Source organism: Podarcis pityusensis, assembly GCF_964106645.2.
Source record: "Podarcis pityusensis genome assembly, chromosome: 8".
Taxonomy (NCBI): Eukaryota; Metazoa; Chordata; class Lepidosauria; order Squamata; family Lacertidae; genus Podarcis; species Podarcis pityusensis.
In genome coordinates, this window is record NC_138033.1 from 88,792,403 (window position 1) to 88,816,767 (window position 24,365).

The following is a 24,365-nucleotide window of genomic DNA, read 5'->3' on the forward strand; positions in this document are numbered from 1 at the left end:
GTGGCCCTTTGGCTGCAAAAGGTTCCCTACCCCTGGTCTGCAGGCTAGCACCATTTCTCTTAAATACTCAAAATAGTAATAGTGGTTGACCAGGTACCAGTGGAATAAAACAGAGGAGGGAAGGGATCTGGACACGTCATTCTGGAACATGAAAGGGCCATTTTATGAATGACCCAAAGAGGCTGGATTGGTTTGTGCCAAATGCTAATTGGCAGTGGTGAGGCTGCCATTTGGATTTTCTGCCACATGCACCCCAATGCCTTCTGCTGGCCTTAGAGGTTGTCGCTTTTTAGGAATATGGGAAGCCGGTCCCTCTATTTGTCCATGTGCTGCAGGGATAGCAAGACATGATGTTCCCCAGATGTTGCTGAACTCCAGCTCCCATCAGCCCCAGGCAGAAGCCCATGGTCAAGGATGATGGGAGTCCAGGAACTGCTGGAGGGCAACAGATTGGCTGCCATTGATTTGGTCCAGTGTTGTCTATTCTGAATGGCTGCATCTCTCCAAGGATTCAGGCGGAGTTCCTTCCCTTCTTAGGAGAAGGAATGGAGCTCAGTAGCAGAGCATCAGATTGGCCTGCAGAAGGTCCCTGATACAACCCCGGCATCTCCAGGCCAGGCTGGGGAAGATTCTTCTCTGAAACCCCGGAAAGCTGCTGCTAGCCAGTGTGGATTATGGGGAGCTGCCCTGTGGCCTTCTAAATGTTGCTGGACTCAAACTCCGATCAGCCGCATCTAGCTTGGCCACTGGTCAAGGAACTGGAAGTTGTAGTCTAGCAACATCTGAAGGGCTGCAGGATAGCCAAACCTCATGCAGACCATAGTGAGCTAACCAAAACAGGAATCTGGCTCAGTGTACAGCAGCTTGCTGTCATCACCTGCTTCCTGACCCTTTTAGCTGGAGATACCAAGAGTTGAACGTGGAACCTTCTGTTTGCAAAGTGGGCTTTCCACCGCAAAGTTAGGGCTAGTACCCAAAGCTGAGAGAGCTTTGATTGTCACTTTAGAATGGATCTAGTACCCCTTCATGGATCACTGCCTTGCCGTGGCAAAGGGGCTTGAATAACTCAGAGAAGCTATGAACTATGCCATGCAGGGCCACCCAAGACGGACAGGTCAAGGTGGAGAGTTTTGACCAAATGTGATCCACCTGGAGCAGGAATTACAAGCCTGGTAGATGAAGGGAACGCAGTGGATGTAGCCTACCTTGATTTCAGCAAGGCATTTGACAAGGTGCCCCATGATATTCTTGTAAAGAAGCTGGTAAAATGCGGTCTTGACTATGCTACCACTCAGTGGATTTGTAACTGGCTGACTGACCGAACCCAAAGGGTGCTCATCAATGGTTCCTCTTCATCCTGGAGAAGAGTGACTAGTGGGGTGCCACAGGGTTCTGTCTTGGGCCCGGTCTTATTCAACATTTTTATCAACGACTTGGATGATGGACTCAAGGGCATCCTGATCAAATTTGCAGATGACATCAAACTGGGAGGGGTGGCTAACACCCCAAAGGACAGGATCACACTTCAAAACAACCTTGACAGATTAGAGAACTGGGCAAAAACAAACAAGATGAATTTTAACAGGGAGAAATGTAAAGTATTGCACTTGGGCAAAAAAAAGAGAGAGGCACAAATACAAGATGGGTGACACCTGGCTTGAGAGCAGTACATGTGAAAAGGATCTAGGAGTCTTGGTTGACCACAAACTTGACATGAGCCAACAGTGTGACGCGGCAGCTAAAAAAGCCAATGCAATTCTGGGCTGCATCAATAGGAGTATAGCATCTAGATCAAGGGAAGTAATAGTGCCGCTGTATTTTGCTCTGGTCAGACCTCACCTGGAGTACTGTGTCCAGTTCTGGGCACCACAGTTCAAGGACACTGACAAACTGGAACGTGTCCAGAGGAGGGCAACCAAAATGGTCAAAGGCCTGGAAACGATGCCTTATGTTTTTGTTTTTGTTTTTAAAATAATTTTTATTAAGGTTTCAGTAAAAAGTTAAACAGAAAAACATAAAAAGAAATACACAAATACACAGTACATAATCCAAAAAAAGAAGAAAAACACAGAGAGCAGAAAACAAAAAAAAAGGAACAGAACAATTAAAAACAATATCACCTTTTCATTTCCGTTTTTAAATTTACTTATTTTCTGGACTTCCTCATACCTCCCTCTTTTGTATTCCAGTCCAAATTGTTTGTCCAGCAATTTCTTTTCCACTTTTTTAATCCCAATCTTTAATCTCAATATAATATAGCATTAAAATTTTTCCTCTTAAGTACCAAATTTCCATTTCATTAAATTTCTTTAATCCTAATCTTTAATCTTAGTCTAACTATAACTTTATCCTGTACAGCTGGAAACCACTTATTTTCAATCCAACATCACTCTGACATTCTTTAATTTTGCAGTGTTTCTGTAGGTAGTCTTTGAATTTCTTCCAATCTTCCTCCACCGACTCTTCTCCCTGGTCACGGATTCTGCCAGTCATTTCCGCCAGTTCCATATAATCCATCAATTTCATCTGCCATTCCTCCAGCGTGGGAAGTTCTTGTGTCTTCCAATACTTTGCGATGAGTATTCTTGCTGCTGTTGTTGCATACATAAAGAAAGTTCTATCCTTTTTTAACACCATTTGGCCGACTATGCCCAGGAGAAAGGCCTCTGGTTTCTTGGGGAAGGTATATTTGAATACCTTTTTTAATTCATTATATATCATTTCCCAGAAAGCCTTAATCTTTGGGCACGTCCACCAAAGGTGAAAAAATGTACCTTCAGTTTCTTTACATTTCCAACATTTATTACCGGGCAAATGATAGATTTTTGCAAGCTTGACGGGGTTATGTACCACCTGTATATCATTTTTATAATATTCTCTCTTAAGGCATTACATGCCGTAAATTTCATACCTGTGGTCCACAACTGTTCCCAGTCAGCAAACATAATGTTATGTCCAACGTCCTGTGCCCATTTAATCATAGCCGATTTTACCGTTTCATCCTGAGTGTTCCATTTCAGCAGCAAGTTATACATTCTTGACAAATTCTTAGTTTTGGGTTCTAACAGTTCAGTTTCTAATTTTGATCTTTCCACCTGGAAGCCAATTTTCCTGTCCAATTTAAATGCCTCCATTATCTGAAAATAGTGAAGCCAGTTTCGCACTTTGTTTTTTAGTTTTTCAAAACTCTGCAATTTCAGTCTATCTCCATCTTGTTCCAAAATTTCCCAATATTTCGGCCATTTGACCTCCATAGTGACCTTTTTCAAGGCTTTCGCTTCCATTGGTGACAGCCACCTTGGGGTTTTATTTTCTAACAAATCCTTATATCTTATCCATACATTGAACAGCGCTTTCCTGACAATGTGGTTTTTAAATGCTTCATGTGCTTTGACCTTATCATACCATAGATATGCATGCCATCCAAATACATTGTTAAAACCTTCTAAATCCAAAATGTCAGTGTTTTCAAGAAGTAGCCATTCTTTCAGCCAGCAAAAAGCTGCTGATTCATAGTAAAGTTTGAGGTCTGGCAAGGCAAATCCACCTATTTCCTTAGCATCCGTTAGTATTTTAAATTTTATTCTGGGCTTCTTGCCCTGCCAGACAAATCTAGAAATATCTTTCTGCCACCTCTTGAAACAATCCATTCTGTCCACAATTTGCAAAGTTTGAAACAAAAACAACATTCTAGGCAATACATTCATTTTTATCGCAGCAATACGGCCCAGCAATGAAAGCTTCAAATTTGACCAAGTTTCTAAATCTTTTTTCACTTCAGCCCAACATTTTTCATAGTTATCTTTAAATAAGTTCCCATTTTTTGCTGTCATGTTAATCCCCAGGTATTTAACTTTCTTAACCACTGTTAAACCTGTCGGAAACGATGCCTTATGAGGAACGGCTAAGGGAGCTGGGCATGTTTAGCCTGGAGAAGAGGAAGTTAAGGGGTGATATGATAGCCATGTTCAAATATATAAAAGGATGTCACATAGAGGAGGGAGAAAGGTTGTTTTCTGCTGCTCCAGAGAAGCGGACACGGAGCAATGGATCCAAACTACAAGAAAGAAGATTCCACCTAAACATTAGGAAGAACTTCCTGACAGTAAGAGCTGTTCGACAGTGGAATTTGCTGCCAAGGAGTGTGGTGGAGTCTCCTTCTTTGGAGGTCTTTAAGCAGAGGCTTGACAACCATATGTCAGGAGTGCTCTGATGGTGTTTCCTGCTTGGCAGGGAGTTGGACTCGATGGCCCTTGTGGTCTCTTCCAACTCTATGATTCTATGATTCTAACCAGCAAGTCATTCCAGTATCCCTGCTAAGAAAACTCCATGGACAAAGACAACAGGCATATAAAAGTTATGACGCTGGAAGATGAGCCCCTCAGGTTGGAAGGCGTCCAACATGCTACTGAGGAAGAGCAGAGGACAAGTACAAGTAGATTCAGAGCTAATGAAGTGGCTGGGCCAAAGCCGAAAGGTTGCTCAGTTGCAGATATGCCTGGAAGCGAAAGGAAAGTCCAATGCTGTAAAGAAAAATATTGCATAGGAACCTGGAATGTAAGAACCATGAACCTGGGTAAGTTGGATGTGGTCAAAAATGAGATGGCAAGAATAAATATTGACATCCTGGGCATCAGTGAACTAAAATGGACGGGAATGGGTGAATTCAGTTCAGATGACCATCATATCTACTACTGTGGGTAAGAATCCCGTAAAAGAAATGGAGTGGCCCTCATAGTCAACAAAAGAGTGGCGAAAGCTGTACTGGGATTAAATCTCAAAAATGATAGAATGATCTTGATACGAATCCATGGCAGACCTTTTAACATCACAGTAATCCAAGTTTATGCACCAACTACTGGTGCTGAAGAAACTGAAATTGACCAATTCTATGAAGACTTACAACACCTTATAGAAATGACACCAAAGAAGGATGTTCTTCTCATTATAGGGGATTGGAATGCTAAAGCAGGGAGTCAAGAGATAAAAGGAACAACTGGCAAGTTTGGCCTCGGAGTTCAAAACGAAGCAGGGCAAAGGCTAATAGAGTTCTGCCAAGAGAACAAGCTGGTCATCACAAACACTCTTTTCCAACAACACAAGAAACGACCCTACACATGGACATCACCAGATGGGCAGCATCAAAATCAGATTGACTATATTCTCTGCAGCCAAAGATGGAGAAGCTCTATACAGTCAGCAAAAACAAGACCTGGAGCTGACTGTGGCTCAGATGATCAGCTTCTTATTGCAAAATTCAAGCTTAAACTGAAGAAAGTAGGAAAAACCACTGGGCCGGTAAGATACAATCTAAATCAAATCCCTTATGAATACACAGTGGAAGTGAGGAACAGGTTTAAGGATTTAGATTTGCTGGACAGAGTGCCTGAAGAACAATGGATGGAGGCTCGTAACATTATACAGGAGGCAGCAACGAAAACCATCCCAATGAAAAGGAAATGCAAGAAAGCAAAGTGGCTGTCCAACGAGGCCTTACAAATAGCGGGGGAGAGAAGGCAAGCAAAATGCGAGGGAGATAGTGAAAGATACAGGAAATTGAATGCAGATTTCCAAAAAATAGCAAGGAGAGACAAGAAGGCCTTCTTAAACGAGCAATGCAAAGAAATAGAGGAAAACAATAGAATGGGAAAAACCAGAGATCTGTTCAAGAAAATTGGAGATATGAAAGGAACATTTCGTACAAAGATTACCATAATAAAGGACAAAAGTGGAAAGGACTTAACAGAAGCAGAATACATCAAGAAGAGGTGGCAAGAATACACAGAGGAATTATAACCCCGGTAGTGTGGTTGCTGACCTTGAGCCAGACATCCTGGAGAGTGAAGTCAAATGGGCCTTAGAAAGCACTGCTAATAACAAGGCCAGTGGAAGTGATGATATTCCAGCTGAACTATTTAAAATTTTAAAAGATGATGCTGTGCTACACTCAATATACCAGCAAGTTTAGAAAACTCAGCAGTGGCCAGAGGATTCGAGAAGTCTACATCCCAATCCCAATCAGTCTACATCCGAATCCCAAAGAAGGGCAGTGCCAAAGAATGCTCCAACTACCGCACAATTGCACTCATTTCACATGCTAGCAAGGTTATGCTTAAAATTCTACAAGGCAGGCTTAAGCAGTATGTGGACCGAGAACTCCCAGAAGTGCAAGCTGGATTTCGAAGGGGCAGAGGAACCAGAGACCAAATTGCCAATATGCCCTGGATTATGGAGAAAGCTAGAGAGTTCCAGAAAGACATCTTCTGCTTCACTGACTATGCAAAAGCCTTTGACTGTGTCGACCACAGCAAACTATGGCAAGTTCTTAAAGAAATGGGAGTGCCTGATCACCTCATCTGTCTCCTGAGAAATCTCTATGTAGGACAAGAAGCTACAGTTAGAACTGGATATGGAACAACTGATTGGTTCAAAATTGGGAAAGGAGTACGACAAAGCTGTATATTGTCTCCCTGCTTATTTAAATTATATCCAGAATTCATCATGCGAAAGGCTGGGCTGGATGAATCCCAAGCCGGAATTAAGATTGCTGGAAGAAATATCAACAACCTCAGATATGCAGATGACACAACCTTGATGGCAGAAAGTGAGGAGGAATTAAAGAACCTTTTAATGAGGGTGAAAGAGGAGAGCGCAAAATATGGTTTGAAGCTCAACATCAAAAAACCCAAGATCATGGCTACTGGGCCCATCACCTCCTGTCGAATAGAAGGGGAAGAAATGGAGGCAGTGGGAGATTTTACTTTCTTGCGCTCCATGATCACTGAAGATGGTGACTACACGAAATTAAAAATGCCTGCTTCTTGGGAGAAAAGCAATGACAAACCTAGACAGCATCTTAAAAAGCAGAGACATCACCTTGCCAACAAAGGTCCGTATTGTTAAAGCTATGGTTTTCCCAGTAGTGATGTACAGAAGTGAGAGCTGGACCAGAAAGAAGGCTGATCGCCGAAGAATTGATGCTTTTGAATTATGGTGCTGGAGGATACTCTTGGGAGTCCCATGGACTGCAAGGAGATCAAACGTATCCATCCTTAAGGAAATCAGCCCTGAGTGCTCACTGGAAGGACAGATTCTGAAGCTGAGGCTCCAATCCTTTGGCCACCTCATGAGAAGAGAAGACTCCCTGGAAAAGACCCTGATGTTGGGAAAGATGGAGGGCACAAGGAGAAGGGGACGACAGAGGACGAGATGGTTGGACAGTGTGCTCGAGGCTACAAACATGAGTCTGACCAAACTGCGGGAGGCAGTGGAAGACAGAAGTGCCTGGCATGCTCTGGTCCATGGGGTCACGAAGAGTCGGACACAACTAAACGACTAAACAACAACAACAAGTGCCCTCTACTTGCCGCCTCCGTTTTGTGGCCCCTGGCTACATTCCAGGAAGAGTCTACCCTATCTTTGCATATTTCACTGTGCAAAAACGGGTGGAGTTATTTCCACCCTTTCAAGCAGTGGCAAGGAGACAGTTCTTCTGCCCAACCCTCTTGGTTATGTTGCCACGAGCAGAAACCCTTTAGGGTACAGGCTCTGCCAGCAATGGCCCAAGATGTTTCGTTACCTGAGGTGAAGCAGACGATGGTGCCATCCCATGATTAAAGACTGCTAAAGAGCAGGTTTTTGGGGGAAAGTAGCGCGGCAAAGGCAAAAATGGTTGGACTCATGCCTAGAAAGCACAGGACAAGCAGAAGCACGGATGAGCCCTAACAGGAGACATGGCAGAGGTGATGTGTGGTTTGGAAAAAGTGGATGGGCAAGAAGAACTTTGGGCTTCACTCCCATCGGAAATAGAGATGGCCTTAAAAGAAGAGTAGACAAATTCTTGGAGGATCAAGCTTTCCATGGCTACTACGCACAGTGGCTGTGCTCTCAGGCTTCCCATAGGCATTTGGTTGGCCATTGGGAGAAGAGAATGCTGGGTGACGTGGGCCATTGGCCTGATCCAGAGGGCTCATCTTATCTTCTGACGACAGGACAGCGTCCTTCATTGTATTGTAGGCTAGCAGGCTAGTGCAGGGCAGGCTGCGTGGCACAAACACCTCTGCCCTCCAAGATCTTGCCCTTAGTCCTCCATCACTTGGCTGCCCTCCTCTCCAAGCACCCGCTGCCTGAGGTGGCTGCCTCACCCTGACCAATGGCAGGGCTGGCGCTGTTGTCCGCCATTCAAGACCAGGGGGACCAGTCCTGGCATGAAATACCATGGGGTCATAAGGCTCTGTCTCATACAGAGTCAGGCTGTTCTTTCATCTAGCTCAATATTTATCTGCACTGACGGGCAGAATGGAAGGTGGTCTTTCTGCATGCAGAGTCAGCAGCCCCTACTTAGCTTTTAGGCATGGAGGAAGCTGTCTTAAAGAGAGCCAGACCATTGGTCCACCCATCTCTATAACTGAGTAATCGGGGGGGGGGGGTCCTTTCCCAGCCCACCTGCAGACGCCAGGGATTGAAACCTGGGATGATGTTCACGCAACAGCCGTGTGCTCTTCCCACTGAGCTGTGGCTTTCTAGGGCCTTTGCACAAAGCCTGCCTCCATTCACAAATCTCTCTCCTCCCTGTGGTGCCAGCTCTCTTTTGCCTCTCCCCTCTCCTGGACTCAAGAGGCCTCCTTCTCTGGGCCAGGGTCCCACATAGGAAGTGTGCAGTTAATTATAGCCAGAGCATCTTGGTTATCTCATCTGCTCGGACACCTGCCTGCTCTACTTTCATTTTGAGAAGTGTAAGGGGGGGAGGGGGGTTTCCATTCCCAAAGGCTTATGCAAGAGTTCAAATTTGGGTAGGGTCAAGCTAAGCAGCAGAGAAGGGACCCACGTCCGTTTTCAGTGCTAAATGCAGGCTGCTGCTCTAGTCTGCGGGGTCTGCCCCTCCTGGGTCCGAGAGGGACACTGTTTCCCTTTGAAGAAAGCTGAAAGTGGCTCTGGAGCTCCTCCGGATGACCTCTGCTTATGGGGCATGACTCGCTTGCATAACGTCCGTGTCCAGTTTTGTCTGTGTCCTGAGCATTTTTTCTGATTTGTTGTGGGGCAGACATAGTACAGCAAGCCTTTGTCCCTTTTTGCCTGTGCTGGGGTTGCACATCTTCCTCTTAACCATTCATTAATTCCACACGCATTTCCTTGTCAGTTTTCTAACAGCAAAGAGTCCGTTTGTTTGTTTGTTTTAAAAAGTGGATTTGTTGTGACAGAGCACTTTATTCCCCTTTGAATTGCACAAACCTCAATTTCCCAGCATGTGGTTGAATACCTCCAGCAAAGTACTGATAGTCTGGAGGCGACCTCAGAGAGGCTTTGCTGCCCAGGCTGTGCAGGTGCTATTTCCTTTTGTCCTGCTGCTGTCTCTGGACAAACTGACTTAGCAGGTGTCTGAAGTGCGGGGTGGGGGCAAGCATACTGTAAAACAAAGATCAACCATGAGGCCTCTCTCAGGCCATCTTTTACATCCACTTAAAGAAAACCAAAGGGTTTGCACATAAGCATATTGTACAGCTTTCATGTTTGCCAAGGGCTCCAACAAACAAACCAACTGCCTGCCTGCCTGCGAGCCTGGAGAGCTGCTGCCTGTCAGTGTAGGCAGCGATGAGATAGATGGATCAATGGTCTGACTCAGCCAGATCTAATCAGCCAGATCTATGGTTTCAGCTGAAAATCTATTAAGTTTTTTTTAAAAAAACCACCCACTGGGAAAGGAGGCACGAGGCTCTGGCAGCACGCTGGAGTCCTCCTTCCTCCTTCCCAAAGCTGGGCAAGCTCTTACTGGGCTTGGGGAAGGAGGCAAGAGGCCCACGTCCCAATCTTTCTTGGCTGAACTTTGGAGGGTTTGCTGTAGTCAGTTATGATGCCTCTACCTGTGAACACATGGGGAAAGCTGTAGGCAAGCTGAATGCGATGTTTCTGAAAGAGGTGAGAATTACGGAACAGACACATCACTAAAACTTAATTTAAACAATGTGAGATTTGGTTATCATATCTTGTTTATAAGAATGTACCAATGTTATGTTTGTTTTTCATTTTTTGGAAAAAAGATCTGGTCATGTTCATGAACTTACAGGCTAACTTTTCTATTTACCCTTTTTGTGAGCTGTTCTGGGCAGAATATAGGTAGTGTGGGATATAAATGCTAAAAAAAGCAAAAAAAAAAAAAAAAAGGCAAATGCATCTGTGGAAAGGCTGTAGTTCAGCGGTAGAGAACTTGCATTGCACACAGAAGGTTCCTCATTGGATCCCCAGCATTTCCAGGTAGGGCTGTAATTGGGGTGCCCTGGGACAAAGGCAGAGTCCAAGGCACCTCCAAAGAAAGTGGGGCTGTCCCACTTAAGACAAGGCAATTGGTAGGTCTGCTACAGCATGTCATTTGTTGACTGCATTGTGAGTGCAAAATCAGCCCACGGTCAGTTCTTGCGATAAAAACAATCTGCTGTGTCAGCCTAAGATGAGAGCTCCCAATGCTCACCCCCAATCAGGACGTTCAGCTCCTTCTCTGCTTAGCTGGTCATTGTGGCCATACAGAGGCAGGCGGTCCTTTGGTGGACCTGGCACAAGGCAGCATCTATCTCCCTATGTATTTCTGAGTTAGGAATACTTAGGCTGGCATTATGGATGTTGTTGGATTTAGGCGCTTTGGAAGGGGAGAAATCCCTCTGAGATGTAAAAGCACAGTGATCAGTTGCAATATTGCCTTCAGTTTCATCAGCATTTAATGTTTTTGTTTAAGGCATCTGTTGGTTTTTTTTTAAATAAAATGTTAAAACTTAAAAAATTGCCAAAAACTAAATACAAAAAAACCCAACCTGTTTTGTTTTAATTCTAATTGGATACTCTGAAGCAGGAGGGGGGAGCCCTCCAAGCATCCCTGGCGAGCCTGGCCAGTGGATGAGGGGAGGTCTGGAGGACTAAAGGTTCCCCCTGCTTGTTTTGAAGGGAAGCCCCTGACCTCCACAGGGGAGCTGAGGAAGGACACCTCTTGTGGAGCTTTGTGTCATAAGATATGCAACGCTTCTGCTGAAAATGGAGAAATTAGATTCAGTTTACATTTAACGGTAGTAAACCTACCAAATCCACACTCTGTGAAACAATACGCAAACTGAAGCACAGCTGTTCTTTAGCGTTTGTACTTTTCTGAATGTCCTCAGTGCAGTTCTCCAGACAAGGAATGCGTGTAAAGATGCCTATCTTTGAGATCTACAGGAATAGGTCGGTATACAAATTTAATAAAGAAATAAAAATAAATATTGTAGGGTAAGTGTAAATAGCATAGAAAAGTGCATTATATTTGGAGAAATTACTTTGTAAAAATGTGTGTTTTAGTGGTGTGGGGCAGGGAAACTTGCTGCTTAGTGATATCAAGACATACAGTGAGTGGTGCCACGTGTTACGGAGGGGGAGGGGAAAACTTGGTGCAGTGGTACCTCGGGTTACATACGCTTCAGGTTACATATGCTTCAGGTTACAGACTCCGCTAACCCAGAAATAGTGCTTAAGGTTAAGAACTTTGCTTCAGGATGAGAACAGAAATCGTGTTCCAGTGGCGCGGCAGCAGCAGGAGGCCCCATTAGCTAAAGTGGTGCTTCAGGTTAAGAACAGTTTCAGGTTAAGTACGGACCTCTGGAACGAATTAAGTACTTAACCCGATGTACCACTGTACACGCATTTGCCATATTGGGTGGCAGGTCTGTGCTTCTTTTAACAGTGTTCTTCCCTCAGTCAAAATGCTGGTTAGACTTAGAAGGGTTTGGCCTCGCCTTCCCTGGGTGCTGGCTGGCACCAAGTCCTACTCTCTGAGACGCTAACTTTCTGTGTGCAAGGATTTGTTTATTTTTGTGTGGAGGAGCAATCAGGTGAGCCCCCATCTGCAATCGGAATCCGAGATGCTGCTTAACCACATCAGCGAGAGCTGCACTTCAGCTATTGCAGGTTAGCCCAATACACCCACTAACAATGCCTCTTCTCTTTCCAAGGCTGATGCTGCGACCAGCTTCTTACGGGCGGCACGATCTGGAAACTTGGACAAGGCTCTGGACCACTTGAGGAATGGTGTGGATATTAACACCTGCAACCAGGTAGGCCATGAGCTCTTCCCTGACACCCCCTATCCTTGGTCCACCAGCTTTTGGCTTGGTCTTGATTGATCCAGCCATGGGCTTGCGTTCTGCCCTTGGTGTCTATTCAGATGCTGTTCAGGTGGCCTCGTGGTCCTCCAGCTTGCGCCAGCTGCGGTGCCAGGTAAGAGGTAGAAGATCAGCTCCCTCATTTTTTAGAGCTCTTGAGTTTCCCTCATTCTTCTGCCAGGCAGAATTTTTCTTGCAGTCTAAGCTCCAGAATGTGTGAAGTAATAATAAAAAGAGCACCCCTGGGCATGTGCAGAATATGTTTCACTCACTGCTGAACAACTATGGCTTGTATCTTGTATTTTCATGTTGTGAAGCGCCTTGAGATCTATTAAATACAAATTTACTAAAGATAAATAAGTAAAAAAGTAAAATAGATAATATAATTAGTGCACATCCAGATGGCTTGAACTTTAGGGATTGTGTGGAGGGAAGAGAGACCTTTCTTGCCATGGAATGCTTTCTGCCTTAAATAATCATTTGTAAACATATGTATTTACCACTATGCATAAACTTAAAAAAAAAAAATAGAGCTGTTTATAATTGTACATAAAACCAGGCAGTAAAAATCATATAAAATGTCAAAATTAGAAGCCAGCTGACTATTGTGGAAATGTGTTTTCTTAATTGCCTGACGGAATAGAAGTGTTTTCACCAGGAGGTTAAAAGTGGAAACAGAAGGCACCTGCTGAATCTCTATGGGCAGATTATCCCGCAATCCTGGGCCCAGGACCCTAAAGGCTTGGCTTCCTGCTGTTGTCAAATGATCCCCACCAATTCGGTAGACGACCAGTGACGCTCCTGCAGATGCTCAGTGACTGGGCTGTAAGGGTTCAGGCGATCCCTGAGGTAACCTTAACCTCAGTTCTTCAGGGCTTTCAGGGCCTAACCAGGAGAGAGTTAGGTGGCGTAGCCTCCTGCACAACAGGGTTGCACAACTGCATGGCGGAAGTTGAGTACAGAATTCTGCATCTTCATTTCTCGAGCTGAAGGAAAATGTCCAGGATTCCTGGCCTGAAAGAGGGAACCTTCTGGATCTGTGTGGAGCTGCCCAGTGTGATGAACAGTCAGAGCTGCTGGTCAAAGGGTGCCACAAGATTCCTAGGTTCCAGAGTGACCTTGCCCACCCATTAGCTCTTCTTGAACTGGATCATGGCCTGGGCAAATGATGTATCAAGTATAGAAACAAGGGAGTCGTGTAGCACCCAAATGTATCCCTCACCACATCCCTCCACTTTTACAGCTGGCCCTGCCCACCCTGGCATGTGGCCTCAGAAGCTTATTCAGAGGGAATGGCCTTTTGTCTGAAAAAAGCTCCTTACTATTGCAATATGCCCCTGGATGTGAGAGGGCTTTCCTTCTTCCTGCCTCACGCGTGAGCTGTGTGGAGGTGCTCAATAAACAGAATGCCGGACTAGACAGGCCTTTGCTCTGTTCCAACAGGGCTGCTCTTATGTAGCTAAGAAGACATCTGGCAGTTTGTCTTCTTCCTGCCTGCGTTTGCTTCTAAGGCGTGTGTGCAAGAGAAAGTCCAAGCTACAAGGTGACTTTTGCAGGGGAAGGATTTGGGCTATTCTACCTGCTGCATAAAATATTCTGGAGAGGGCTCTTCCTGTCTCCCAGAACCCAAACAGACAAGCCAGAGTCCTTCATTAAGGGAGAGCACAAGAGCCAGCGCCCTTGGGGAGCCCATTTTGCATTCCCCACTGGCAGGCTTGCAGGCGAGGTGGGGGAAGGGCCTCCACAGGCAGACGGTGACTCACCTGGCTCATCCCCAGAGCCACTTCTGGGCTGCTTCAGCCTGCTGATGGAGTGGGCTTGCATGGAAACCAGTTCTCTGCCATCTCTGCCCTGCATGCCCTGGAGGCTCTTCCAGGGAAATAGTTGCTGGAGCTTACAAATAGGAATCTTGGTGTCACAGCGCAGTTGGGCACGGAATGCCCAAAGTGAGGAAAAAGTGCACTTAGCATGTTAGGGAAAGACATGTCCATCCCATCTCTCAGTTGCTCCCAGGTGTGCACCCAATGAAGCAGCTGCCACAACAGAGAGGCCCCACCTCCCACCTCCGCTTATGTATCTCGCCCACCTGAGCTGTGTGCAAGCAGGTGAAGGCTGCGTCAGCATGCAACCTGTTTCTGCTCCTCCCTCTCCAGTCCTTGTCTGGTCCTGGGAGACAGGGAGCAGGAGAGGTGGGAATGTGATCTGACTCGGTGGAAGTAGCAGTTGGGCTGAGTACTACCCCCACTGTCACAAAAGCAAAATTCCTAGTTATTTTCAGACAGCTTCAGGTGTGCTTACCGTTCCTTATCAGATGATGCAGCAGGAGGGGGGGAGGGCGCTGTTTTTTCCTTCAGTAAAAATTGCTATGTTCTTTTGCCCCACAGCCCCTTACTGCCCACCCCTACCTCCAGAACTCTGTGGAAATGTTTAGGCGGCAGTACTAGGTATAACTAAGGACTGACCCATCCTTCCTCTTGCCTGCTGCTTTCCTTCTTCAGCGCTCAGTTGACGCAAACGGCAAATGGAGGCTTTCCACAAATTGCTGTTTGCTCTGATTTAGCCCTAAAGAGTGGGTTTTCCATGGGAAAAGAGCAGGGCAAGGGGAAACCAGTCAGACCTGTGCCTGGAAAGCACAGGGCAAACAAAAAGCTGTCCTTTCTTGGCATGGGAAATACAGAAGTTTGGGCAAGTCCTAAGGCGGCTTCTCTGTTCCTATGATTTATTTTGTGCTATTTATTGATTGAGTTTGTATAGCACCCTTTATCCATAGCTCTCAGGGCCATTCACTACATAAAAAATGCAAGATAAAAAACACAAAATACATGATAAAAACAAAAACAAGCCAATAATGCCCCTCCTCTATCTCTGGGCTCTCAAACTTCCTGGAACAACATCAGAACATAGCAAGAGCTCTGCTGCATCATCCAGTCCAGCATTTGAGGCTATCTGCAGAGCCAAAGACTGTAGGAAGAGCATCTTGGCACCCTTTTCTCACAATGGACGACTTGATGTCTATGGGGTGCCTGCAAGCAGGGCCTGAGCAGCCCAGCAGTCTTCCCCCTGGTGTTTCCTAGCAACTGGTGCTCCAACACATGCTGCCTCCAGCAGTGGAGGTAGAAACATAGCCCCCCAGGCTAGTTGCCATGAGTAGCCTTATGCCCCAGGAAGGTGTCAATTAAGGCCATCCAGGTTGGTGTCCATCACTGCCTCTTGTGGAAGCACATTCCGCATAGGAGCTCTACAGGATCAGGCCAATGGCTCACCTAGTCCAGCATCCTGTTCTCTGAATGGCCACCCAGAGAGATGCCCATGGGAGGCCCACAAGCAGGACCTGAGTTCAGCAGCTCTCTCTCTCTCCCCCCCTCTCCCCCCGGTAGTTCCCTGGTTCTCTTATAGTGGCTGGAACATAGCCATCATGGCCACTAGACATGAATCTGCCCAATCTTCTTCTCAAACCATCCAAGTTGGTGGGCATCACTGCCTCTTGTGGGAGTAAGTTCCATAGTCTAACTCTGCGCTGCGTGAAGAAGTCCTTCCTTTTGTCATTTCTGAATCTTGTAGTTTGCTGAAGTTGCTGAGAACTCTCTCTTGGAGATCCCTTGTCCCTCTCACACAACTGCATTTCCAGGAGAGGGGAATGACTATGAAACCAGGTCTTTGTGTCTGCTGTGTGGAGATGTGGCTGCATGTTTTTTACCGAGTGGCACGGCTCACTTCTTTCCCTTGCAGGCTTCCTAGAGTCATTACTCCCTTGACTCTGCTAGGGAGACGGTGTTAGCATTTCACACCTCTGGTGTGTAATTAACCTGCTTCTGAGCTCATGTCAGGAACATGTCTGCCCAAAGTACAGCATGAGTTAGAATGCAGTCAGCAACAGAGAGGCTTGCATTTCTCTCAGACAGCTGGAAGCAGTCGGCTGTCAACCCTCCCCCCTTTCTTGACAATGAAATGAAGGCAGCCCTGTTTAGGGAAGCTTTTAATGTTTAATATACTATTGTATTTTAATATTCTGTTGGAAGCCACCCAGAGTAGCTGGGGAAACCCTGCCAGATGGGCGGGGTATAAAAATTATTATTATTATTATTATTATTATTATTATTATTATTATTATTGCCATTAGCAGAGGGTAGGCTGGAGAGAAGCCAACTCTATCAAGAAGCACAGGGAGGCTCGGAAGGCAGGAGGATAAGCATTTCCTCACCGGAAGAGGAGGCAGTTGACCCCATGAGCCCAAGGAGTAGACAAATAGGGAAAATATTAGACAGAAAACAAACCCAGAAACATAAGGGTCATAGGTTCAGAATATTCTGCAGAAGCAGGAAGCAGTCTTCAGAAGGGTCAACTGAATCGTAAGAGACGGATGCTCGGCTAGAGCATCAGAGGCTAATTGTTTGCTTTGCAATAATTACGACTTGCGTGCTGTGTTATCAAGACGGCAGCCTGGGCTCCTGACAGCTCAGAGGTTATGTGACCTTGACCTTAATGCTAGGACCTTGGGCTGCTTTGGGCCACAGAGGTGCATGTTCTGGACTAGCTCTGACCAAGCATCTTCAATGAGGAGAAATTCCCATTCGGAACATATGTGTGTCTATGGCAGCTTCAAGATGGCGGCCTGTTTAGTGGTGCTTTCATTTGGATTTGTTTGTGCAACGTTTGTAGGGATGGGCTGTGATGTTGGCTTTTTATTGAGCGTTTGTTCAGATTTGTTTATGAGAAAGTGTTACCTCATACTTTCTGGTGCATTATCCTGTCACTTTTCTTATTGCAGAAAAAGTTCAAGGGGAGGGAAGTGGATTTGTTGTCCAAGTGTGCCAGATCACCTTAATGGTGCAACCTGAATTTGCCCAGAAGCAACTGAATCCCTCTTGCAAAACAGCAGCAGTCTCAAAGTGCCCTGTGTCAGAGGTGTTGTTAGGTCAGGGCTGTGTCTCAGCAGTGGAGCACTTTGAGTGCTTTGTGTGTGGAAGGTCTCAGGTTCAATCCCTGGCATCTCCAAGCAGGATTGGGGTTGTCTTCTGTCTGAAACCCTGGAGAGCTGTTGCCAGCAGTGCTCAGCTATGCAGAGCAGCACTCTGACTCTGCAACAAGCAGATTTCTATAGTCCTGTGACTTTGGAGCAGAGCACCAATGCCCAACCTAGCAGAAGAAGCAGGAGACGATCAAACACAGCAGGATTGGCCTACTTCATTAAATAGAAAAGTATTTTATTGTTTTGTAAGTGAAGGTTACACCTGTATACAAAACATGTGATTAATAGAACATCCAACTGCTATTTAAAAAACCAAGCTCCTCCCTCCTTATATAGTCCCCTTAATAGTCCCCATTCACTTAGGGCTTTGGCCACTAGTACAAACACTGTGAATTGGGTCTGACAGCTCACAGGCAGTCAGCACATTGCCTTGAGGATGGGGGTGATATCATCTCTTGCCACACCGTAAAGTAACTGCATAGCGTCATTCTGCATGAGCTGCAGCTTCCAAAGAGCTGCCCATGTAGAGTGCATTGCAGGAATCTATCCGGGAGGTGCTTAGAGCATGGATCACTGAGATGAAATGCTCTTGGGCTAGGAATGGGTGTAATTGGCTGTAAGCGCTCCTTGCAAGTGACGCCACCTGTGTCCCGCCAGAGAAAGCTTTGCATTGAGGAGCACCTCACAAGCCATGTTCCTGCTCTCTCAGGGGGAATGCTACCTTGTCTAGAACAGGCCAACACCCCCATACCTAAAACTGAGCACCACTTACTCACAGGAACTCCATCTTGTCTAGATTTAGCTTTAGTTTATTGCCCACCCTCTCCAGCCGTCAAAGCCTCTAGGCTGCTAGTTTCAGCACTCAAACAGCCTCTCCTGATTTAAGTGGGAAATGGGGAGAGAGCCAGGTGCCTTCTGCATGCTGATGAGACCATGCTCCAAATCCCCAGTTGACGGGTTCTAATGGCTTCATATAGACATTAAACAGCACGGGGGACAAGATGGACCTTTGAGGGGGCCCACGATCTAAAGGCTGTGGCTCCAAGCAGTTGTCCTCCCGTGCTGTTTCCTGCCAAATACACTGAAGGTAGAAGTGGAACCACTGCAGTCCTGTGCCTCCATCTTCCTCCCACCCCCGGAGTTGTTCCCTGAGGACACCATGGTTGATGGTTTCAGAAGCCACTGAGAGATCAAGGAGACCCAACAGGGTTGCATCTCCTCCCCATCTCTCTTCTGATAAAGTTAACCCAGCTTGCTCCCTTTCCATTCCCGGGCTTGGAGGAAAGTTGTGTTTTGGTTTGTCTAGAGCGAATTTGGTAAGTTCCAGTTTAAAATGCACACAGAATGAATTCCTCCCTTATCCCTAATTTCACTGCACAACCTTCCCTTGAAGCAGCCACTTCACTTTGTGGTCATGTTGGGTGATTTTGTATCTTGCTGCACTGCTGTTTGAGCCTGTTCTGCTGCGGAAGAAGATGTGTTCCTCTGGAGAGTCTCTTTTCCCCCAGCGCAGGCACAGGCACAAATCCAGCCCTTGATTCTGGAGGCAGCTGCCGTTTGTTCTTAATTGGGAGAGACTGTTGTGCTCATTATCATGAAGTGCCGCTGTCAAGCCGGGCTCCCGCCCCAGAAGAGGAAGGGAGGCCTTGTGGTAATGGATGCACACACACAGCTCCTGGGTAGATTTTCTTCCCCATCACTGATCAGAAATAAATACTTATTCAAGGTGCCCCCCACCCCAGCCCTTTTAGAGAACTGAGACCAAAAAAAGGGGAGAAGTCTAATAGGACTTAGGAGAGGCAGGGTGGATCCAACCACCCTCAGTTTTCCCAAGCTGTCTGGTTTAAGTGAGAAAAGCGCAGGGCAGGGGAGTAGTTGCGGTCACTATTTATATATTTGTACACTTTCATAATGCAAGACAGCTCTTGGACCCTTCAGGAGGAGATGGTCACATTAGTCCAGGCATCCCCAACCTTCGGCCCTCCAGATGTTTTGGACTACAATTCCCATCAGCCCTGACCACTGGTCCTGCTAGCTAGGGATCATGAGAGTTGTAGGCCAAAACATCTGGAGGGCCGCAGGTTGGGGATGCCTGCATTAGTCTTTGTTGCAGGAAGTTTATTAAAATGAGTATGTGAAATATACTCAGAGTCCTGCAGTGATTTCATGCTCTTTCATGCTTGTAAAACAGTGATTGAATTTCCCCCCAAAATCAGGCCTTTATATACATTATTTACACAATGAGTCCCGTCTGATTGGCTGATTCTGCTTCCCTCCTGGAACCTGATTGGTGTTCTCCTGCAGGCCAATCAGTTGTTGCATTCTAGGATCCTACCTGCCTATTGTTCTAGGATCCAAGCTTAGTACATAACAGTATACAATTGCATCTTTGACGACTAACTGGGCTGCTTCTTTTTCAAAGAGCACCAGCTTGTTAAGGAGTTAATTGCCTACATAATTGGAAAATTACCATCCAGAAATTGGTAGCAACAATGGAGCGCTCACACGCAAGGCCCTTGGAACAGGCTTTTCGGAGCCTGATTCTTTTTAAAGCTTTCTCCTGCCTCCTCCCAAGCCTTGCACTGACGCTCCTGGCACAGGGCCCTGTGTTGGAATTCCCGCTCCTGTGTCAGGTAGATTGGGATCTACTGGGAGAGTTCTGGGTGGTTTGCAGCAGATCAGCAAGAAAGGATTTTAACTCCTGGTTACCTCACAAAAACAACACCTCAAAAGCTTTCTCTCCCTTCCATAAAAAACAATACTTGCAGAAGGTGGGAAACCGGAGTGGATTTTTGTGGGAAAGGCGTTGTGAGCTTGCTGCTGGTACTGATCACAAATTCCTGGGCTGAGCATGTTCTCAGACACATGCTGAGTTGTATCCAATCAAGTTCTGCTCAGAGTAGACCTACTGAAATTAATGGGCCTAAAGTTAGCCATAAAAACCACTCTTGCTCAATTCTTCATGTGTGGCCGCCTGCCTGACCCACTCTTTTGCACCTGGCTCCAGTTGGTGGATCTTAGGGCTCTAGGATGAGCCTACCCTAAAGTAGATCCTGCAAGTGTGAGACCTGGCTGCCTCTCATGAACTCTGATAGCAGGCTCAACAATTAGGGCTGCCACTTTAATTTCCCATAATATCTTTGGAGCAACCAGTGCCAGATTTAGGGTGGTATGGGTGGTTCCCCTGTAAAAGGGGGTGTAAATTGAGAAGATCCATTTGGGGGTGCAAAACTCAGGGCGCCATATTATGAAAGATTACCTTACCAAAGTCTGCCTCTGGAGCAAGGCATCAGCTGGGACTTTGTAAGAAACTTAAACGGTTCTTTGAGGAACAAAGGCACCCAGAAGAGCCTTTCTTTGGCCCCTGGTCAGAAGGCAGCCTGGGAAACATTTCTCCCCGCAGTCTTGGATACAGCACATAGTTGTGCGGGGTTGTATGTTGCAGCGCCAACGATCTCTTCTGTTCCGGCCTTAATTTCTAGGCATGTTGGGTGTGAGTACAGCTTCTTTTCGGGAGGAAGCGAAGGGAGCCATCACAGCTGGCTCAGTGGTGCTGCGGCTGCAGCTGCTAAGAGCTAGCAAATGCCCTGCCGCCGATTTCATTTTATTGATCTGTTCCCAGACACGGACCTCGGCTTCCTGTTGCCTTAGGCGCTCTTCCAGAATGTTTTGCTTATTCCCTGACCTGAAAGGACTGCAACTGCTCTGGCTAATAGAGCCAGGCCTTGGTGTCAGTGTGGCTCCCATGTTGAGGGCCTGTTTGTCTAAGCCATAGAGGAAGCTTTTCCTGCCCCTGAGTGCCCCTTCCAGGCCACAGGCGAGGCCTTCTGCTTTGACGTGCTCCCACATCGCAGGGTGAGTTGTGTGTCAGACTGAGCCTCCCTCCCTGTTCAGGAAATTTCATTCATGAGGTGGAGTGGTAGAAATTTGGGGCAAGGAGGGGTTACTACCAGATGCTAGAAGTTTGTCTTCAGTGAGAGATAGGCAGTGGCATTAACAGTTTATACGTGTAGATTGTCTGGGAAATCAAAATTCAGCACCAAGACCCCACATCCTCTCCAGGAAAAGCTGTGATCTGAAACCTTAAACAATGCAACTGTGCTAGTTTTTCATTTCCTTATGCTTTCTTCCCAATGACTTATTCAGCAATCTTCCTCTTCTACATAATTTACTCTGGATTGCTACACAAAAAAGGGTGGTGTCAGAGGGGAGACTTCACCCCCAAGCCAGCTTTTTCTCTCTCCCCACGTTACTCCCCCCCGCCCCCGCTGTCTGCTTTGCTTCACTTCCTGTCTGATTAAGATAAGGTTACCAGATTTTTTTCAAAGAATCCGGGGACACTTTTCTTTTTAAGAGAAAAAAAAGTTATTGAAAAAAGTTTTATTTTTTAAAAAGTAATATCTTCTCTTCTGTAGTCTCCTCTGTCACGCAGCCTTCCTCTGGGCCCCGGCCTGCTCTCTTGGAGCGCTAGCCGCCGTGGAGTAGGCTCGGTGAGGGCCTGGGCTTGGCTACGTGTCCTTGCCCTCCCAGTGCTCTCCTACTTCTGCTCCTCTGCGGCGGTGGCTCCCCTCTTTTTTCTCCTTCCTCTTTCTCTCTCTTCCTGCTCCTCTCCTCCTTCTCCCTGCGTCAGCTCCGGGGTTTTCCTGGGCAGCTGGGTGGCTGGGCACTCTCACTCCCGGCTCGATTTGGGTCATGGGGGTGATGGTCAGCAGTTCCCCCAGTTGATGCGCTGGGTGTCCCCGGTTTCCCCTTGGCAGCGGCAGCGGCAGCCTCAGCAGCCTGGAGCCAGCATGGTAGCGCAGTTGGCTCTGGCTGGCTTCAGGAGCTGCTCGCTGCCGTGATGCCCACCATTTTGCCTCGCCGGAAGTCCCCATATGATGTGTCTTCTGCCATTGAACCAATCACGCAACATTCATTCCATACTAATAAATCTACAGCACTTAAAATATAAATCCGGGGTCATTCCGGGGGCGGATTTTGTCCGGGAACAGATTTGTAAATCTGGGGACTGTCTTTGGGAAACGGGGACATCTGGTAACCATAGATTAATTGTCCTGGAGAACCTAAAAGCTGGCTTGCTATTTTGTGCCATTTTGGTTGGTGCTAATAAAGGCATCTCCACCTCTGCTGTGGATTTTGAAGTATTTCTGCACTGCTAGCTGCAACGGAAAAGTTTGTTTTTGCTGGGGCAGGTTGGGTTCCCCAAGTATTTTCTTTTTCTTTTCCCCATGTCAGAAAAGGGTTAATGTATGGCAGTCTCTGATTGGCCGAGGTTCCAGGAGGGGAGTTGAAAAGGAGAGGCTTTGGAGAGACAGGGAGTGAGTTTTGGAGGGAGGAGGCTTTGGTTGGGAGGATAGGCAGAGAGAGAGGAGGGAGAGGAGAGGGAGTTGGTTCTGGGTAGAAACATCCACTCTGAGGAAGATATCACAAGCTAGAGAAAGGAGTCTCTGAGCTTAGGGTGAAGGACAGTGTGTGGTGTCTTGTGAGAGTAAAGCCAGGCTGAGCCAGGAGAAGTAGAAGCTGGAAAGAGACCATCTACTTAGGTCTCATTCCAGTCAGGAGGGGAGAGATACTTCTAGTAAGAGAAGAGTCCCAAACCAGTGGAACCTTGGGTCTATTACTTGGAGTACTGCAGGAGTAGGGTTGTCTAAGGGGTGTCTAACTGACAGAAAGTACCACCTTGTTAAGAACCAAAGTATTAAGTGTGAAACAACTGAGAAAACCTTGAAGTGAAATAACATTGTAAACTGAAGTATCCTAAATTTTATTCACTTGTGTCATAAACTTTCTTGTTAAATAAAATCATTATTGTTTATTTGTACAAATCCTGTCTGAGACGCCTAATTATTAAGTTTACCTCACGCAAGTCCCCTACAAGATAATCTGAGGTAGTCTGTGGGGATTTGTGGGACTGGTGTTCTGTGAGCTGGGTGCGCACTCTGCTTTTTAAGTGAGAGGACGGGCCCAACGGCGCCAGGGGAAAAAGAGACATTGCACTAGCCACACAAGGCAACTGTGCCTGAGCCACTAAACCTGGATCCTTTGCCTGTCAGCTCCTCTACTATTTCATCCACCCTTCCCTTTTACAACGACTGGAATCTTGGCATTTAATAAATAATAATGTAGACATCCAATGAAGCTGAATGTTGGGAGATTCAGGACAGATAAAGTAAAGTACGTCACATGGCACATAGTTAAGGTAAGGGCAGGGATGGCCACCAACAGTGGCTTTGAAAGAAGACTGGACAGATTGTGGAGGAGAAGCCTATCAGGGGCCCCAGTTGGAGGCAGAGATGCTTCTGAATGCCAGTTGCTGGAGCCCCAGGAGAGGAGAGGCCTCTTGGGCTCAGTCCTGCTAGTGGGCTTCCCACGGAGGCATCTGCTTGGCCACTGTGAGGCTAGTGGACGAGAGGGACTCCTGGCCTGACCCTGCAGGCTCTTGCTATGCTCTTACACTAGTAATAATATTCTGTGTCCAGAACCGCATTGCATCTGAGTCCTGAAACTAAACATCTAAGTTCTGCACTGGCTGCCTGTATCTTACTGAACCAAGTTCAATGTGTAGCTGCCAGTGGACAAAGCCCCAAACTGCTCACCTGAAGGGTTGTCTCATTCCTTAAACCCAGATCAGCTGCAATAATCTGGAGGAGCCCTCCTAACTTCCCCATGGTCCTATTCATTTAGGGCTGATCTACACTCCCTCTGGTCTCACTGCTTTCTCTAGAGGGAAACTGCTCTTCGACGCCCTATTGGAGCAAATGGCAATTCGGGTTTTCTCCAGATTGACGTTTGCTCTGATTTAGCACTGAGGAGCGGGTTTTCCCTACAAAAGGAGTGGGGCAAGGGGGAAACCGCTCAGACTTGTGCTTTTTCTAGGAATGGGGAAAGCAGAAGCCCTTGGTGTCTACACAAACTAAGATTTTTAGCATAGTACTGGCACCAGTATTTTGAAATGCTGCTCCAGCTGAATTCAAACAATTCTGATATTTCATTACCTGTTCAGAATGATTTTGTTTTGCCAATAATTTTTAGATAAATAAAATTCAGTGCTGGTCTCTTGCTCTGTCATTTGTGATATTGTAATTTTATGATGTTTTAATTATTCTATTGGGTTTTATATAAGTTGGCCATCTATAGTCTTATTAAGGAATTGAATAAATGGAAATGTGGCTTTCTGGGATGAACCACCAGTGAAAATTGGTGAGCAAGCCCCCTGAGTCGAATGGGCATGGGGGGGGTGCACTACCTTATTCTCGGTCAAATGGGGCATCTGCTCT

The 24,365-nt window shown here is 46.4% G+C and overlaps 1 protein-coding gene across 11 annotated transcripts in view; it reads left to right on the forward strand.

Moving 5' to 3' along the window:
- The window catches only part of ANK1 (ankyrin 1), a 175,901-nt gene that overhangs the window by 66,785 nt on the left and 84,751 nt on the right, over positions 1-24,365 (forward strand). For all 11 annotated transcript variants that reach the window (XR_013989510.1, XM_081016434.1, XM_081016440.1 and 8 more), the window contains exon 2: positions 11,970-12,071. Coding sequence is in view for 10 of the 11 variants with exons in the window: in XM_081016434.1 (XP_080872560.1) it covers positions 11,970-12,071 (102 nt within the window). In the remaining variant the exon portion in view is untranslated. The remainder of the gene's footprint in view (positions 1-11,969; positions 12,072-24,365) is intronic.